The 18,586-nt window shown below is 40.5% G+C and overlaps 2 protein-coding genes across 6 annotated transcripts; one reads left to right on the top strand and one right to left on the bottom strand.

Annotated features, from left to right (window-relative positions):
- On the bottom strand, positions 1–8,403 carry LOC139800464 (carbonyl reductase [NADPH] 1-like). Its single transcript, XM_071753538.1, has 4 exons — positions 8,279–8,403; positions 6,973–7,292; positions 3,018–3,125; positions 1–1,245 (listed from the first exon to the last, which is right to left on the bottom strand). The coding sequence occupies exons 2-4, from the start codon at positions 7,256–7,258 to the stop codon at positions 809–811; spliced, it is 831 nt and encodes a 276-aa protein (XP_071609639.1). The 5' UTR covers positions 7,259–7,292; positions 8,279–8,403; the 3' UTR covers positions 1–808.
- SETD4 (SET domain containing 4) lies at positions 8,270–18,385 on the top strand. 5 transcript variants are annotated; one of them, XM_071753494.1, is made up of 11 exons: positions 8,270–8,398; positions 8,777–8,866; positions 9,332–9,427; positions 10,405–10,442; positions 11,926–12,014; positions 12,541–12,970; positions 13,759–13,933; positions 14,605–14,686; positions 15,039–15,119; positions 16,165–16,288; positions 17,470–18,385. In XM_071753494.1, exons 1-11 carry the CDS (start codon positions 8,326–8,328, stop codon positions 17,602–17,604), a joined length of 1,413 nt encoding a protein of 470 aa, XP_071609595.1. In that variant the 5' UTR covers positions 8,270–8,325; the 3' UTR covers positions 17,605–18,385. The 5 variants fall into 5 exon arrangements, 4 of the variants coding, with proteins under 4 accessions (XP_071609595.1, XP_071609603.1, XP_071609621.1 ...); XM_071753502.1 differs by lacking the exon at positions 16,165–16,288; XM_071753520.1 differs by lacking the exon at positions 11,926–12,014 and having other exon boundaries at positions 12,788–12,970.
- The last annotated feature ends 201 nt before the right edge of the window (positions 18,386–18,586 follow it).

Raw genomic sequence — 18,586 nt, forward strand, 5'->3', positions numbered from 1 at the left:
GTTATATCAGTTCTGCAGTTTATTTCATCTCTATATAGTCAGACCACCACACATTTCAGCCACAAACTTATGAAAATGGAAGTGTAGTTTATACATTTTTGGTACCAGAATAAGACAGATTAATGAATACAAATCAGCAAGTAATCATTTATTCATATACATATATAATTAAGCCAACTGAATAAGTTTTCCTATTAATGGTATTGGTAATTGTATCAGTATTTGTAATTGTACTGATAATAAGGAATCTCTGTAGAGCAGTGATTCTGTTTTGGTCTTAATAGGTGCCCCCCAAACTGGTCAGACTGCAGATTGTTGCAGAACAACCTCCTCACCCTTTAAGAAACCCCATACAAATTCAAGAAGCAACTACGGTCCCTAAAAAGAGATCAATTGTACTGAGAAAGCTTAAGGCATCTGCTTCCTCACACCAACTCCACATCTCTGAGATCTGTCTCAGGGGAGTGGGAGAAAAGCTGGCAATGATTTCATTAGGAGTAAATTCAAGTAAACAAGGGCACATACCTTTAAAATAAAGCAACACTGAATTAGCCTGGATCATCTGGTCTGGAACACTAACAAATCAGATTTCAGGCTGCACAGTCAATGCTGTGAGCAGGATAATGGAGACTATTGGGCAAGTGTAGACTGAATCCCAGAGGAGCACCATAACTGTAACCCCCATTGTATGAAAAAGGACCCTGCTGTTGCTGTGGGTAGCATGAGAATGCTCTGGGTGATTGCTCCCCACCAGGACACAGGCTGACCCACAGTCCATTACCACTTGCATGGGTCCACATACACCAGCTCACCAGGTTCGAACTGTTTTGTTACTAACAAACTGGCCATGAGGACCATCAGCATCAGAAGGCAAAAGGGCCAAATAAACTGGGGTCTCAGCCCCTTCATCTGGTGATTTAGTGGCCTGAGGACCTGCCATGTCTGTTCTCACCCATCCAGGACAGCAGGCATTGAGAAGGATGTGGTCACCTTTTCTATTCTCATTCAACACCCGGGCTTGAATCCTGGACAAGACTGTGACACCAATTTTGGATACCCCATAGGCAGTATTTGGCCAGCCCTCTTTCTCATGCACACTTTTCTTGGTATCTTCCACAAATTTGGTCATGAGTTCCACTAACTCATCTTCAGTGATTGTGTCGCTGCGAAACTTTTGCTGTAGATCTCGGCTGCAGCCTCCCAGAGCTGAGCTACTCACCATACTAGAGACATTCACCACTCTACCTGGTAAAAAAGAATAAAGACTGATTACTTTTACACACATTAAACAAGTCCAGACACTCAAATGGGCTTGCTCTACAATTATGTATTCACTACTTAGGTCAATACTTGTAGATTACTTTGTGGGGGCTGTTCTGCAGAGCTTCTGGAAGACCACAGCTAACTCAATGTCAAGTTTTTCTAGTGAATTCCACTACAGAGTGTAATTCAAGATGTGAACCTGCAAAAGCTCTCTATTGAGCTTCAGGTGTGCTTCCAGGAAATAGCCCATCACAGTATATAGGCACATTAATAATAGTGAGTGGTTTTCTCAGTAATGGAAGCCAGACTTTTTACTCTCATTCTCACTTAAACAGCTTGAGTAAAGTGCTGTGAGAATGCACCTCAAGAGTGAGAATAATACACTACAACAGAAGCAATCTAGTTCAGCCAGATCATCAGCTTGTTTACAAAACACCTGAAGATTTACAAGTCCCATCATGCAAAACTGCAGTAGGTATTTATATCCCAGGGCTTCAGTAGAGGCATGAGTCAGCTGACTCAGTAATTCACTCCTCTTCCCCAAAATGATGTTACACTGATTCCCTCTGTCATGCTAGTTCCCAGCCATTCAGGTGATGAACTAGGGAATGAATATAAAGATTTAAATCTTAAAAGCTACAGAATTCATCCTTTCTTTCAACAACTTTATTAAAACACTTGTCCTTCACTGTTAGTACAAGACAAATAAATTTCAATTTTGGCACTGTTTACTCCCCACCTTCCAGTCCACCAAATTAATTTACTCAGTCCTCTCCTTCCTCCCTAGAGACTAACAGTTCCCATATTCTCTGTCATCTACTTAATTTCTTTTCTCTTAAAAGTCTCGATGTACTTAAATGTTAGTATAGACTACACTTAATTTATAGCAGTAAGCACTTATCCAAGTATCAAAGAAAACATCTAGTGATCACAAGTCTTGAAAAAGAATCAGTTTTTAAAAAAACCCTTAGATTTGATGTGGGTATTGGATCCAAATATGCTCCTTTCAAATCATCTGGGATATAACAGTAGCATTCCAGGGCACTTCTAGTGCTCCCAGGTTTCAAGAACAGAAGCATTCTGTGCAGGACAGTCATCCAGCAAATACACAGTATCTGCATGTTGCTGACATCTCTTTATTATCAATGCATCTCTCTTCTTTGGTTCTAGTTTCCTCCATTCTATTTACCATTTTTGGTACAGTGTTTTCTTCCAGTTTCTCCAAACACCACCAAATCAGAGAAACTTAATGTACACCTTCCAGTGCCATTGATAACTACATCACTAGATACTTGCACATACAGCAAAGGCTCAGATCTAGAATAGAAACAAATCAACAGCCTGTTGAGAAGGTTCCTTCAGCAGTAGCAAGAACAGGCATGTCATGTCAAACACAGCTGAAACACTGCTTTTAAGAATTTATTGTAGTTGTATCACTGTGTCCTTTCTGAAACAGTAACAATTTAAATATGCAGACAACATGGACAGAACACTTCATGTCTTCTTGAGGGCACCCCAAGAATTCCTCTTCAGTCCACAACAGAAGAGTATGACCAGCTTGAAAGTAGATTTAAATATATACTGCAGAGATTTTGGGGATCAGTAATGGCCCTCTGTTCTCTTACCTAAAGTACAGCAAGGTACACCCCTGTTGCTATGGGGCAGTATGCTTCTGAGATAAGGGAGGATCTTCCTACTTAATGAGAACCAAAGTCTATATAAAACTATTTATCACCTTATTACATTACACTTACCATAAGGCTTCACAAGAGGCAACAACTCTGTGCAAACATTTCTGGTTCCAAAAAAGTTTGTCTTCAGTGTAACCTCTGCTTGGACTGCAAATGGAGTTGTGTCATGAACTTCTCATAAGAGGCGGTAGAGAGGGAGGAAAAATGAAAGTAAATTTGTAGTACTGTTTGAAAGGAAGTTACCAAACTACCAAACCCTGAAATATATCTTAGTTTATATATATTATATATATTTCCTAAAATTAGGAAACAGACATATTTTAAGTAAAAATAAAGATAAGGGTGACACTGGAATTGAGAAACTGGAATGGTCTCCCAGGGGAAGTGTTGGATTCCCCAACTTTGGAAAGTTTTAAGTCTCAGCTCGACAGGGTGCTGAAACATATAATGTAAACAATAATAGTACCAGGGTTGGACTAGATGATCCTTGAGGACCCTTCCAACCTGATATTCTATGCTTCTATGAAAACACACAAGAGGCAGGAGGAACATCACTAACACTCACATTCCCATTAATGAAAAGACCCAGTTCTGCGATAGTATATTAATATTGAGCTAATTATATTTTCCCCACTTCTTAGTAGAAGGTTTTAGCTTTGCCCCAGGAAAGCCAGCTGCATCACCCTCTAGTTATTTGCCAACACATGGGCCATTTGTCTTTCTGCCTTCTACATGGAAGAGACAAGGAAAGGCTGTTCTCACAGGGTGTGCTGCCCAGCCTGCCCACTGACCTGCCCATACTTAACTCACACCCAGAGCTCAGTCTGGGCTGCCCCTACCACCTATGCAGAGTAAACTTCAAGGTGCCTTTGCCTTTTAAATGCACAGCACAACATTGTCCTGACATCCCAGGGGAGAGGGCAGAGGGGGAATCAGAAGGGAAGATCCTAAATCTAGGATGCTGCCACTGAAGATGTAAAAGTTAAGACTGCCCTCCTGGTACTAACATCCAACAAGATGACAGACAACTGCTGCTATATCCCAACCCTTGTGCTGTCATGTCTTGGGTTCTTAGCTGGGACTTGAAATCAAAGCAGTGCCAAATTGCAAAAAAAAAAACAAAAAACCCACTGTAAAAGCTTCTATAATGAATGCATGGGTAAGATTTGGTGCCATCTGAGAAAACTAACAAACAAAAAACAAGCAAACCCAACCAACCCCAAAACTGACAAATACTTACACCATAAATCACACTCTGAATTGGCAGGTTGTGCTAACAGAAGCAAGAGTGGGAATAAATATCTAGGAAAGGGAGCCAACTCAGGTAAGCATAAGCAGAAATGGAACAAAACAGCAGTGGTATGATTTCATTAGCCAGAATTGACAGCTTGCCACCACGAACTGTGTGGTATGATATGCCACCAGCTGACAATTTGGCTCAGGAATAAGCCTTATGCTGTGTGGCCTCCACTTTGAGGGAGAAGAAAGAGTCAAATACACAGCATTCCTTCTCTTCCACTACAAGCTTTATCTCTGCAGTGATGAAGGTCATCTACATACACGAGGCAGGTCTTCACCTGTCTCCATACCCTAGACCTATATAAACTCAAAATTGAGATCAGTAACAGGTCACTTAGTATTTAATGTAGTTGTGTCTTTATGACAAAATGTATCTTTACTGGTTGACTTATTCATACTCTAAAGCAATGGGCACTGATAGCACCAAGTTTTTCAAATCACTTGCATTTAAATCTGAGTCTCAAAGCCAGACTATGACCCACTGCAGAAGTATGACAGTAGGATAAGAAAAGGGATGGAAAACCTACACAACTTCAAACTCCTGCTTCCATACCCACGTTGCAACTAAGTGGCTTCCTTGCACTCTAAAACCCAGTCATTTGTCTAACAAGATACACTAATTGTAACATCTGAATAGATGTACCCTCCCTTGATTTACCAAGCCTTACTAGAATGATTGTTCCCGCAGAAGGTCATCCAGAAGGCAGCCCACAGGCAGATAATAATTTCATCCATGAGCAGTTTTTGCTCAACTAAGGACTTTGCTGGACTATCTGTAGAGCAGCACAGAAACCTGAACAACAATTCAATTTAATGTTAAATCCAATCTTTGACAGCTGGCAATAGCACACAGTACTACAATAAAGAAAGGAAAACATAAATTCTGAGATGCTAGCAGAAACCTGGCAAGGCAAAAAAACAATCTTGGGTAGAAATGCCAGTATTAGGAGCAAGAATTAAAGCCCAAATACAAGATAAGCATCACAGCAAGTTCCTCACAGGTGTTGATCGCTCCAGCCTCTGTGCTAGACACTCACAACAATTACAACTGGCTCCTCTAACACTTTTCTTAATTGTATGACCTACTGCTGACTCATAGTAAATTGTCAGCTTGAACAAAGTCTAGCCTAAAAATCCAGAAGCAACTTCTGACTAATAATTAAAAAAAAAAAATCTATGATGTAGTTAAAGGAAGTAGAAGGACTTCCACTGGTCATGTTATGTTACCTAGTTATGTTTAGTAGCTCCAAAACAGCTAATTTCAGATCTCTTACAGATGAGCTCTAGAAAATCTTGCTGCAGCAGTTTGAGGAGTTTTTCTTTCATTTGCCCAGGTACTCACCTTGACAGAGCCTACAGCTGCTGAAAAGTCAGCTGTACATTAGTTGCTGTAGCTGCAAACTCACTTGCTCAAACTCACTGTCACTAATAGGTTGAACTAAGTCCCTATTTATGAAACGAAGAAACACTGCTCTGTACACCTGCAGGCTTTATGAATGATAAGCATAGACAGAGATACACTCGTTTAACTGCTGCTGCAAGGTTTAGCACTCATCTATCTTGAGCACACCCTGAAGCTCAGGCAATTATATGAAGAGCTGCCTCCTATTAAGCTGATTTTGGATACAAGCAATCTTCCTGCAAAGTGGAGTGCAAAATACAAAGGGACTGGACTTCAGAACATGATTGCTACACTTCAAGAGTAGCTCCATCCTCAGCAGCAGGTGATGTTTGATCTATACTACCTGACAGGCCTCCTTAACTCCTGTTGTCAGCAGATTAGTCAGCACAATACTGGCTTGAACAGTTATATGTCCTAACTGGAGATCAGGTAAAGAGACTTAAAAAAAATAATTAAAAAAATTATATATATATATATCAAGAAAATACAGTAAAATCAAGTTTATACTGGCAGGGAAATAATTAATACTCATACTTGTGATTCGCTCTATCTAGAGCTAACATGATTCTCAACATTTTATAAAGACCTAGAAGGAGAATGTACTTTTACACTACAATTGTTGTGTCTTCACTCACTTCCTATCCACTAGACAATGAAAGGGTTAGATTCTTGCTCAGCACAGCAAAATTTAGGTTAACTGTTCTGTAGGTACCTTAATGGCCCCCAAAAGTTAAAGATAATTAAAGATGACAAAATCACCCAAGGCCAAAGTTTTTGGTGGTTTTTTTTTTGTTTTTTTTTTTTGTTTTTTTAATCAACTGGAATCTCTGAAAAGGTAATGCATGGAACAAAGTAAAAGACAGGAAAAGGAGAGAGAAAACACAGAACCCTGAGGAAGATGGCTGATATTCACATAGATATTGGACTCCCATGGGGGTGGTGAAACTCATGATCACTGAGGCAACAAACAACTCTGCTCAAGTGTACTGCATGCCTTCACTGAGGCAATAAACTGAACTCTGCTCAAGTGTACTGCATGCCTAAAGTGGTTTTGTGTGTGATGCAAATAAAATACTCCCAGGAAGAATCTTTACGTGCACAGTTAGGCCAACAGATGATAGAGGAAGAGCCATGTCACATTGCCCTCTTCATCATACTTAAGGTAGGAAGAAGGTAGGCAGCCTTCCCAGTCAAAAAAGCAGCTTGCCCCTGGCACAGATAGTGCCATATAAGAACTCTATAAAATCCTTGAATCTACTATCATTCTCCACATAGTCCTACGTGGTACAAAGCTATCCCAGACAGCCCAATTCCTACCTTTGAAAGCAATTCCTGCATTGTTAACCAGCACATTCAGTCCTCCATATTTCTCCTTGAGGAAGTCCCGGAGAGCTCGGATGCTCTGCAGATCATCGATGTCCAGCTGATGGAAGAAGGCGTGCAGCCCTTCCTCCTGAAGCTTTGCCACTGCCTCCTGGCCACGGCCTGGGTCTCGAGCTGTCAGGTAGACATCCCCCGGGAACTGCTTGCATAGAGCTCGCACAATTGCGAATCCAATCCCTTTGTTGGACCCGGTCACCACAGCCACCGGCACGTTGGACATTGTCCTCTCTGAATGTATGCCACAGTAACAAAAACTGCAAATGGCAAAGAAAAAGATTTTCACACTTGGCTGAATACAAATGAGTATCTGAAAAAGGACGGAAGTGTTTTTTATTCCTATTTAGAATTCCACTTTGAATTACACAAAGCTACATCAAAGCGCACGCCAACTGCAACTTGCTAAAGCAGCATGAGGCATTCATGAGAAATTAATTTGGTGTTAATGCTTTGGAGAAAGTTCAACCAATGACTGGGTAAAAAAAAAAAAAAAAAAAAAAAGAAAAAAGAAAAGAAAAATAAAGTTAGCTGATGATTAATCTTTACTACTACTAAATTAGCTTTTGTTGGGAGTAAGCCCTTCCACACATACACCTCACTGGATTACCATGTACTTCTTTCAAGGGCATTTGATTAGTTCACTTCAAGCACTGATGCAGGGCAAAGCTGAGAAACTAGGGTTAGAAGAGAGGGGAGGAGTGGCTTAATTTTCAAGTGCCAGGCCGGAGGTCCAATTCTAGGGTTTTAGGAAGAGTGGATGTCACTGACAACAGACACTGTTTCTCCTGTTCAACACACCAGCCATCTCTAGATACAAAGCCTGCTTGCCATTTTTCTCACACGTACAGTGAATTTCCCCCGTAAAAGCGAGTTTAAAGCACTGTGTTCACTTTAGACCTAGCTGCCATTTCTTTTCCAAAGTAACTCGTAACAACACACGAGCGGACACCTGGCAAGGGTGAAAACCGTCTCCTCAAAGCACGCCCGCCCAGGGCCAGGAGCCACCCGTCAAGTTCTCCATCAAAATCCCATCCCGCAGCGAAACCAGCAGCAGTCACCACCTCCTCAGAACCGCTTTTTCTTCCCAACGGGAACCCAAAGCAAACCCTCGAGCCACCACGAACCCCGCCTCCCCAGGACACCGACTCCCCCGGAGGGGCGGCCGCTACGCGCCCCACGGCGGGACTGGGACGGAGGAGCTGTGCGGCGAGCCTGGAAGAGCAGCCGGCACACCTCCACCCACCTCCTGCTCCGCCTGCCTTCGCCCTCACTCCTCAGCTCTGCGCGGCGATGAGAAGGGGACGAGCGGGCCGCCAGCCACGGACGCACACACCGACAGGGAGAGGCAGAGAGGCGAGCGCACGTAAGATGGCGGCGGGAGAGCTCCGCCCCCCGCAGCGGGCAGGGGCCGTGCGAGTCGGGAGGGACGGCGGTGGTGGGTGAGGCGGTCCCTGATACTCCCGGGGCGGGTGGGAGGTTGTGTCTCCATCACTTCTCTCTCCCCCGTTGCGATTTCAGCCCACGAGGCAGCCGGAGCCGCTTTGGGGCTGCCGAGGGGAGGCCGGGTTTCTCGTTGTGCTCCTCGGTCTCCACTGCCCCAAGAGGCGCGGGGGCCCGGCGCGTCCCCAGGGGTGTTCGCTGCGCTTGGGCCGTGCGGGATTTTGCCTGTCAGAGCAGGAAGCGGGGAGAGGCCTGGCCTTTTAATTAAAATACTAAAAATAGTTGCTATTTATTTTTTTAGGCAAAAATCTGTTTCTTGGTATGAAGAAAAGCAGAGGCCGGGCAGGTCGCAGGCGAAGAAGAAAACACTTGGAGGGTTTTATGGATGGAGGTACTATCCCTGGAAGTACAGCTAAACCATAAAATAACCCGTTGATTATCAAGGTGTCATTTTATGGTGTATATTCATCAAACACCTTTATGCTTTGAAAATAGTATTTTTAAGTGTTAGCTTTTCCTACGCAAATATTCTAGCATTAATTTGCAGCCCCAAGCAGGGCATGGTAAGTACTGTGAGCTCACTTTCTGACTAATGCAGGTACCACATTATTCTTAAATTCCTTGACCTTTGAATACGCTGAATAAGTCTGACAATTCTGAAAGTTCCCAGTGCCCAGACACTCACAGCTTCATAAGTTAGTTCCAGGAAAGCTGGCTTTCTTCCTCTTCTATTACACTAAACTAAATTTTTCAAGATGTTTTTTCTGACTATACAGTAAAAATTTTCATTTTGCTTTATTTTCTAATGGAGCGCTATTTTATAGAATCTGCCACCCTCTGTTGTTTTTATTTTTAGTCAACTGCAGTCACAAGCTGGAATACATTAAACTTAAGAAGTGGCTGAAAGACAGAGGATTTGAAGACACTAATTTAAGGCCAGCAGAGTTCTGGGGTAATGTTTTAATTATATCTTGGTGGTACAAATTTCTGATGCTTTTAAGACTGTTAGATTCCTGCTTTTGTTTTGAATCACACACCTGGCTGGCATCAGGAATAAAGCCAGTTACTGTTAGTTTTTTAAGGTCTTCTGGGAAGTGCACGTGACTGTCATTTAACATAAACAAGCAGATATGGATACCTGAAGTAGTGTAAAGTGTTTCTTATATAAAGATGATCTTGTGTAAAACTCGTGTCTGAAAATACTCTGGTATGCTGCAAAACATGCTCACCTATGCTGAATTCCTTATGGAAAGCAAGTTTTTAATTGTTATTTGTACAATTTTAAAGAAGAAAATAATATCTCATTAAGTTTCATTAAGTACTGAAACTTAACTTTGTTATAATTTCTTCATCTTTTTTTTTTTTTCCCCTTGTGAGTTCAGCAGATCTAGTGATACAGATAGGTAAATAACTTTAGAGCTTGGATCCACTTAGGTCTGCTTACAGTAAAGGTATACACTTGTATTTTTTCTATTGAAGTAATTGAAGAACATAATTCTACTGAAGGATGTTTCAAACATTTGTGCAGTATTAGAGAGCATAGTATGAATCAGAGAAGGATATTATGAATGGAAATGGTAAAGTTTAGTTAAAACTTTGAAACAAGGAACAGCAGCCAGTCATGAAAGGTGTTTAAAGAAAAAAAATCTGAGGAAAAGAAGTTGAGTAGAATTGGATGCTAGAACTGGATGGCAAGTTTTGCAGGGGATGCAGGAGAAGGGTTTTCACAGGGAAAGTAAAAAAAGAATCAAAGGACAAAGAAATGAGGTATATATATATGTGGGACAATCCATAATTGGCTTTTATGGTTTGTAAGACATAATGTGTTCTTTTAAAGCTTTTCCTTGATAGTGTTCGTTTATTGAAGCTTATCATAGTCTCCTGTATTTTACATATATTCATGTATTTAACTCCTTGTTCCTGTTTCAGATACAGGAAGAGGACTGATGACAACGAAAGCTCTTCAGGTTAGTAACATTGATTCTAATGCAAGAGCTTGTCAGGTTCTTTTGAGATGAGACTTCTGCAAAGCTCGAAGTTCTAGACAAGGAATTCACAGTTCCTGTTTTAAAGGTAATTTCTGGCCTAATACCAGAATTTGCAGTGATGGTATGTCTCTAAGATGGTGTCCTGTGTATCATGAGGACATTGTGGGATGAGGACATGCCTGTACTCTTTTAGAAAGATGCAATATGTTATCTCATTTTTCAGTTTAAGGCAATCAGTGGCTAACTGAAACCAGGAGGAGCTGGCCCCTTTCCTCCTGTGTGCCTTTTCCCTCAGCCACTGGCTCCCACAGCTTCCTTTGCACCTTCTGTAGCAGTCTTCCCCACTTGTGTGATAAGTTGCAACAGGAAGCTAAACTAACAGAAAACTCCTTTTGAGAAAAATTAATAACTTTGATAGTTTTGCTCTTTGAAATCTCCTACCTTGGTTATACCAGAGCTGCTACAATGGAAGGAATGCATATTAGGAGGGGATGGAGGCTTTAAGCAGCACTTGGCTTTTTATTATCTTAGTCATAATGGGAAACCACAACTTTAACCTCACTTTCATGGTACTCTTCTTTTTTTGTGGACCAGCTAATAGAAATAGAATTTCTCTGACATTCCCAGCAGAGAAGGGGAATGATAGAAAAAGTATCTTGCCTGTCAGATGTTGGCAGAGAATGACTGAACTCTGACTGACAAGTGCCTGTCAGGAAGTAGGCTTGTTGAAGAAGTTTCCTAATGGGTATGAGATTAGCATATCAAATAGTGTGGAAGGAGACCAAGAACCTTTTGCAAAATGTGGAGTATAGCAAGTGGAGAAGTCATGTACAGAGAGCAGTGTATGTTCTTGTGCTGGCTCAGGGGCAGAGCCAGTAGTTGAAGCCAGACTCAGGTTGTCCACAATGCTGGGAGTCTGCAGTAATGAAAGCTGGACTCAGCTGGACTTGAGCAAGATAGGGAAACTGAAGAGAGGAATGGGGAGGGGAGTGTATTGACTTGATTCATGTCCTCTCCCTGCAGGCATGGATACATATAGCTCAAGCCAGGCATGAAAGCTAATTTACACACAGAGCAGCTTGGCAAACAAGGTCAGGATAGACATGACTTAAAATACTTCTACTCTATACCTGCTATATTGATAGAAGTTAAGGTATTTGTGCGATCCAATCTAAAATATATCTCAGTACAAAGAAAGTAAGTAGCCAGGCACCAGACTTCATGTGAACAGCTACATTTCTGAAGGTGACAGTTCCTACTGGCTGCAATTGTCCTACTTTCCTGGACTTAGACTATCTTAAAAGCATGACAGTTTCCATCAAGTTCAACATCCCATCTGCTTCTTGACATTAGTGTTCCCTGGGGAATGTCTCTCTGTTCAGAAATTGCATAGTAGACGAGTCATTTACACTTCAGGATTCTTTGTGTGTGATTTTTTTTTTTTTTTTTTCCTCTCTTAAAGGCAGGGGATCTGATTATTTCATTGCCTGAGAAATGCTTACTCACCACAGACACTGTCCTTAGTAGCTGCTTGGGAGAATACATTATGAAGTAAGTGAAAAGTGACACTTCATGGCAAGCTGGCCTTTACTGTGGGTTGCTCATTAGTAGGAGAATAATCTCAAGTGGTGGTAGGACTTTAAACTTTGAGGTTGAGCTGTCTCTATAACCAGCTTGGAGCTAAATGCCAGTTGTGGTTTATTGGGAATTTGTGAATATGCTTCTGTAGGAGAAGGAAGATAAAATGGGGTTGCAAAGTAGTCATATGAACATGGCATTTTATAAAATTCAGAGCAAAAACCCATGCTGGACATCAAATCCTTGTTATGTATCCTAAAAAAAAAACAACCCATCCCCCCAAAACAACCCAAGAAATGAGTCTGAGGTTATTACAAACTGGTTTTTATAGCTCCTTTGAAATCATCAAAAGGGATTTGAGATGAAATACAAAGAAGTTTTAAAGAGAAGCTATTTATAACATTGAAAAGAACTAGAAGAGAGATAAAATACTGCATCCATTTCCTGTCTCACCTCTGTGTATCTGCTATGTTGGTATTTTTATATTGTTTTCTACTAGATGGAAGCCTCCTGTATCTCCTTTGATAGCACTGTGCACATTTTTAATAGCAGAGAAGCATGCTGGTGAGAAGTCTGTGTGGAAGCCATATCTGGATGTGTTACCCAAGGCATACACTTGTCCTGTTTGTATGGAGCACGATGTAGTCAGCCTGCTTCCAGAACCACTAAGAAAGAAGGCTCAGGAGCAGAGAACAACAGTCCACGAGTTGTACACATCTTCCAAGGCTTTTTTTTCTTCCCTGCAGCCTTTGTTTGCTGAGAACATAGAAACTGTTTTTAACTACAGTGCTCTAGAGTGGGCTTGGTGCACTGTTAATACCAGGACAATATACATGAAACATTCACAGAGGAAATGTTTTTCTTTTGAGCCAGATGTTTATGCACTGGCACCATATTTAGATTTGCTAAACCACAGTCCAAATGTTCAGGTAAGAAACTAAAAATAGATCACTTAGTTTCTGTGTGAATGTACTGTGTCAATACAGTATGCATTTATGTGATGGATTAAAAGTGTCTGGAGAGATCTCACAGTGGGGAAGTTGTCCATTTAGGTCACATGCAGGCCCAATGTCCAGGGTATATACCCTGGAACTCGATATTCTGCCAAAGGCAGTTGAATAAAGATGATTCAAATGCTTCAGTTTATGTAGCAAAACAAAGGTACAGGGAGAGTCCACAATGGTTGGGTGAGATTTGTCTTCGGGGTATCCACTGGGATGAGCCACTTGCAAATATAATCCTACTCTGCTCTCCTGAAAAGCTCAGCTCCTGAGAATGAATCTTGAGTTACACGGTCTTTGTATTGCTTCACCTTCTACAGAAGCTTCTGGGCAGCCATAGGAAAGTGTATAGAGCAGTTCCACCTCTCAGAGTCAGGGCCTTTGTGCCAACATGGAGCTGGGATAGCACAGAAGTAGCCAACTCTGCACAAACTATCTTTAGTTGCAGATTTGGGGTCTCAATTTATTAAGTCTACAGGGTGGGTGGCACATTGTTTTGATGTTTTTCCTTCCTTATACTAGAATTTATACAGTAATGTTGGTATGGAATCATCCAATTCAGACATCTGTAACACTATCTTGTTTTGTTTCAGTGTTAGAAAAGTGTTGAATGCTCTTGTGTTTTAATATTCAAGATCTCGATTCCTTTTTCACCCTGTCTTCCTTTCGAGATTAAAAACTTCTGTTTTTTTGTTTTTTTTTTTAACTCCTCAAAGGTAAAGGCTGCATTTAATGAGCGGAGAAGAAGCTATGAGATTTGGACAAATTCACAATGCAAAAAGTATGAAGAAGTATTTATCTGCTATGGGCCCCATGATAATCAGAAACTGCTACTAGAATATGGATTTGTTGCCGTTGATAACCCTCACAGCAGTGTTTATGTCTCATCAGGTTGGATTTATAGATTGTCTTGATATTGTAAGGTACAATATAAGAGAGGAAGGCATCTGAGCATATTAATACTGTGCTTTCAACAGGACATATAGGGATAACTAAAGGGATAACTAAAGGATACTGAAGAAGTTAACTTCTGGATATACACACAGTGCACAGTGAGCACAACGTCTATTGGGGCATTATATTTTTTCTTAGTACCATCAAAATATTTGTATTTATTTCCAAGAAATGGAATAGAGCTTAATACTACTTTGAACTGCACAGAATTTAGTGACTTGAGTTTTATAATTGAAAGTGTTCTTTGGTAAATTTTCCTTTTGTAAAATTACATTTCCTAGCACAATGTATATGGAACCTCCAGATGGATGTCTTAGATTGTACCCTTGACTTACGGATTTAAATCCTGATCCTTGCAAACTGAAGTTGGTGAAAGTGGATCATAACTTCAATTTGAGTCAGGATTTCCATTATAAGGATACAGTCTTGTAGATTGCTGATAACTTTTGAAATGTACATTTTTGGTTAAGTTCACCAAATTGTAGCAGATTTTGGTCTTTGTCCTGTAGCTACTTGAAATATATAGTTGAAATGTCATTTCAGAATAAAGAATTTTGGTTTCTTCTACATAACATTTATTTAAATATCTAAAATGTACTTCCATGCAGATACTCTCCTCAAGTATTTTCCACCACTGGACAAGCAGAGACATGCAAAAATTTCCATTCTAAAGGATCATGGTTTCTTAGAGTAGGTATTGGGAGTTTTTTGTTTCCCTGTGACTTTTCATTTCAGTTTTATGAGTCAAATTTTTCTTCTAATATCAAAATCCATCATAAAATGATTTGTTTTTTTTTAACAAACTAATTTGCTTGCTCTTTATGAGAGAATGTAGAAGTGGTAAACACCAATATCAAAGGCTGAGGTAGGTTTCAAGGTCCAAGCTGTCTCTTAGCTGTGGATAGCAGCACAGGAGGGGAGTCAAGGAGTCCTGTAGTTCTGGAGACTGAATCTTCCCATAGTGACATTTGCTGGGAGGAAAGCTATTGTGCTGTAAAAGGTCACCTATACTTTCTGCATTTCATCTCTTCTGAATTTTTAGAAACCTGACCTTTGGATGGGATGGACCATCTTGGAGACTCCTCACAGCCCTCAAGTTGTTAAGTCTTGGAGCAGATGAATTGTAAGTTTCAGCAGTTTTTGAGTACCGAGACAAAGTGGTGTACTGTTTGCCTTCATTTGCTCTTTGCTGACTGTGTGTGAGATACCAGAACAATGGTTTTGGATGTCCTGTGTCTATCTCATTGACTCTGGGTGAGAATTGAAAGAGAAAAGGCAGAGAATGCTATATAATGTGAAGAAGAAATTGCATATTTGCTGCTTTTCTCTCTTGCTTTTTTGTATTAAACGGTAGATATTTCCTGTTGTTTTCCTTTTCTATTTTGAGAACCAGATAATACTTCAAGGTTCAGTCTCCAGACCTTTTTTCCTGGTGTTTTTTTTTGTTCTTTTTTTTTTTGTTTGTTTGTTTTAATGAGACTTTAAATGCTCTCGACCTTGCTTGATTTCTTTCAAGCATGTGTTCCACAGATTGCTTCTGAAATTGTAGGACCAAATAAGCTGAAATTCATCTCCAGTGACTTTCAGCACAGTTTTGATTATTTGTTCCCAATGTCAAAGTTACCTCAAACAGCATTAATAGAAAATTATTACCTGGGCTTTGCTTGTAATAGTAAATTTAAAAAAAAAGTTTTATCTTGTTCGAAAATATTTATGAACCTTTGAAGGTTCATTGTTGAGTGAAACAAGTTGACTATAAGAACTAAAAATATGGTACTGGCTTTAAGCCCATGAAATGTGTCATTATGTCAGGTGAAGTTTAGCAGAAGACATGCTGGTAAGTTCTGAGTGAGTAACTTTTACTCCTCACTGGTGCTGCTGAAGTTGGTGGCAGCATGGCAGAGAAGACCAGAAGCATGGGTTTAAGTGCAGGCTGTAGCTTTGGCTGCAAGGGGTGGAGGACTGGTTGTGCTGCTCCAGACCATTAACTCTCTCTTCTCTTTTGCTTGCCTTATCAGTCTCATATCTGAGTGCTCTGTGTCTGCTTCATGTATGCTGACCCTACTTGCCTTATGCTAGTGATGTTATTGTTAGCATAACCATACGTTTACTGTTCAGTTGGGAAATACAGCAACTGATTGTGTGTTGTTCAAACATTTTTGTTCTAGTGCTTGCTGGAGGAGAACGCTGCTTGGTGATGTAATTTCAGCCAGAAATGAACAACAGACTTTGAGTGTAACAGAAAAAATATGCCATTTTTTAATAGAGGAGACACAGCATGTCCTTCTCCAGGTAATTTGGCTGGAAGAACAAGGTAGCCCAGATTCCTTTCTCTCGTAGCATAAATGCAGAGCAGTGTCATTTTCTGTAATGAGAACAGAGTGAAGGAGGGAATCCACTGTGCTGGGGTGGTGCAGGATTTGGTTCCAGGGTGACTATCGTGGCTTCAGCAAAGAAAGGAACAATGTTACAAAGCTTATACAAAGCCCTGGGAACAGGTGAAAAGTGTTTAACCTTTCTCTGCCATTGGTATCAATGTGTTTGTTGAGGCTACCTCTTAAAAGGAAATGCAGGCTTGTATGAGTTGGGCACATGCAGAGGTGCCACAAGTGCCTTGTTGGAGAAAGTGAAGATTGTGTTCATTAAGGCATCAAGCCAAATGAGCTACTGCTATCAACCAGTGTCCTGTGAGGGAGGTCTGTGCTCATAGAAAAAAAATCTGTCCTTCCTTTCTGAATTTTGACAAACATGTATTTAATGTCAAGTTGGGTAGCTCTCATGGAAAAGGGTTATCAAAACTACACTTCTGCAAAAGAGACATATATATACTGTTGGGGAATGTTAGAGAGGTTTGGAGAATGTTGGAGAATATTCCTGAATATTCTCGAAGAGATAGGAGGTACGACCCCTTTGCTATGCCCAACCCCATGTTTGGGAGGCCAATTAGATCGGCCCTTACTCTGGTGCTACCTGCACCAGGGATTCACTGTGCTACAGGTAAACACACCGGGTGTCCAATAAAAAGTTATGTTGGTGGCTGGGGTGTGGTCACGGAAGCACTATATAAGCAAAAGTTGCTGTGCAATAAACCAGAAGTTCGTTTATCAACCATATTGGTTGCACGCATTTTCTTTGCCGCTCCCGCAATATACATAGATGAATCTGGTCTTGAGCAACATCTTGAGGATAGTATGAACTTAGCATCAGGTAAACATTTCCTTTCCTCTCCTTCTTTTTGATCAGCTTCCCCTTCATGTGATTTTTTTTTCTTCCCCTCCCCTCCCCGTGGCCCCCCCTTTTTTGTGTTTTATTTTACTATTGCTATTTCTCCTGTGGAAGATTAAAAGCAAATACTGTTTTGACATTATTCATGGAATCCCTACCACAGATGAGCTTTCCACAAATTTTGTGTTCATGTCCTACATTAAATAAATTATTATATAGTAATTTCATGCCATTTATATAATCTTCAGATTTCCCAGTTGAAAAGGAATAAAGAGAATCTCAAAAACCAGCTGGCTTTGGTAGAAGCACTTCGCTTGGAAGATCTGAAGATACTGCAAAAATCAGCTGAGATTCTTTGCAATATGAATGTCTCAACAGCTTGACCCATCTGGAGCTGTGATAGCTGTGGCTGGTTGCATCTCATGTGCCATGGATATGCCTTGCTCAACTATTTTAATGGATGTGAGCAGCAAAGAATAATGTAAAAAGTGATCAGAATATGACTGGTTTTGTTCATATTGTCACACAGGACCCTGAGTCTTACTTAGTCATTTGCTTAGTTATTTGCTTCTTTCATGCTTCTTCAATAGCATGAAAGGTTTGCCCAAATGGTAGGGGTCAGCACAGGTAGGTTTCATCACACCTCATCCAAAGTACAGCTGCTGTAACCAATACAGCTTTTGGGGTAATTTGTGCAGCCCTAGGGTTGTGTGCTTCAGCAATCCTAGACTTTGTAGCTGCATGTGTTGCCTTTCAGTATCAGTTCCACCTAGGAACCTGAGTTTGAGCTCCCTATGTAGTTAAAAGAAGAGGGAGAGACTTCTTCAAAGGGCATTTCAGGGCAGGACCCTTATTTAAGGTCTATGAACTTCGTTTATAATCACGGTTGTATTGTGATTATTTTCCGTTTTGTGGGGAATCACATTTCATAGCATTTTTTAAGAACTGTGTTTTTAAAGTATTTATTTTTGTAAATGTATTGGATCATTTTCTACAAGACCTCTATTTTTAAAAAAAAATGAAGTTGTAAAGGCATTCTAACTAATGATGTAATTTAAAGAAAAAAACACAAGTGAGAACTGTTAAATATTCAAGCACAAATGCACTTCCAGACTTTCTCTAATACTTTGAAAACAATAATGTTATTGTGTAAACTTGCTAGAATTTGAGTATTCTAGGGTTTTTCTCTGCTTTTTTTTTTTACGTTGGTCTATTTGAGAAAGGAAATGTCTTGATATCTGGAGCTCTGAGAAGGGCTTTTCCTTCTAGAAGAGTGTGCTGCCTTATGTTCAAAAGACTGGGGGAACTGATAAGTGTAACTTCTGTTACTCAGTTTCCAAACCCAAAATATTTTGGTTTTGAGGT

Source organism: Heliangelus exortis, chromosome 1 (genome assembly GCF_036169615.1).
Source record: "Heliangelus exortis chromosome 1, bHelExo1.hap1, whole genome shotgun sequence".
Lineage (NCBI taxonomy): Eukaryota > Metazoa > Chordata > Aves > Apodiformes > Trochilidae > Heliangelus > Heliangelus exortis.

Bases quoted from the DNA above. Each gene is read 5' to 3' on its own strand.
- SETD4 (XM_071753494.1), top strand. From the start codon at position 8,326: ATGAGAAGGGGACGAGCGGGCCGCCAGCCACGGACGCACACACCGACA. The intron at 10,443-11,925 runs GTTAGTAACATT...CCTCTCTTAAAG, and splicing joins TGACAACGAAAGCTCTTCAG to GCAGGGGATCTGATTATTTC. The intron at 16,289-17,469 runs GTAATTTGGCTG...TATAATCTTCAG, and splicing joins CACAGCATGTCCTTCTCCAG to ATTTCCCAGTTGAAAAGGAA.
- LOC139800464 (XM_071753538.1), bottom strand. From the start codon at position 7,258: ATGTCCAACGTGCCGGTGGCTGTGGTGACCGGGTCCAACAAAGGGATT. The intron at 3,126-6,972 runs GTAGGAATTGGG...TCTTATGAGAAG, and splicing joins TGCAGGAATTGCTTTCAAAG to TTCATGACACAACTCCATTT. The intron at 1,246-3,017 runs GTAAGTGTAATG...CTTTTTTACCAG, and splicing joins GCCTCTTGTGAAGCCTTATG to GTAGAGTGGTGAATGTCTCT.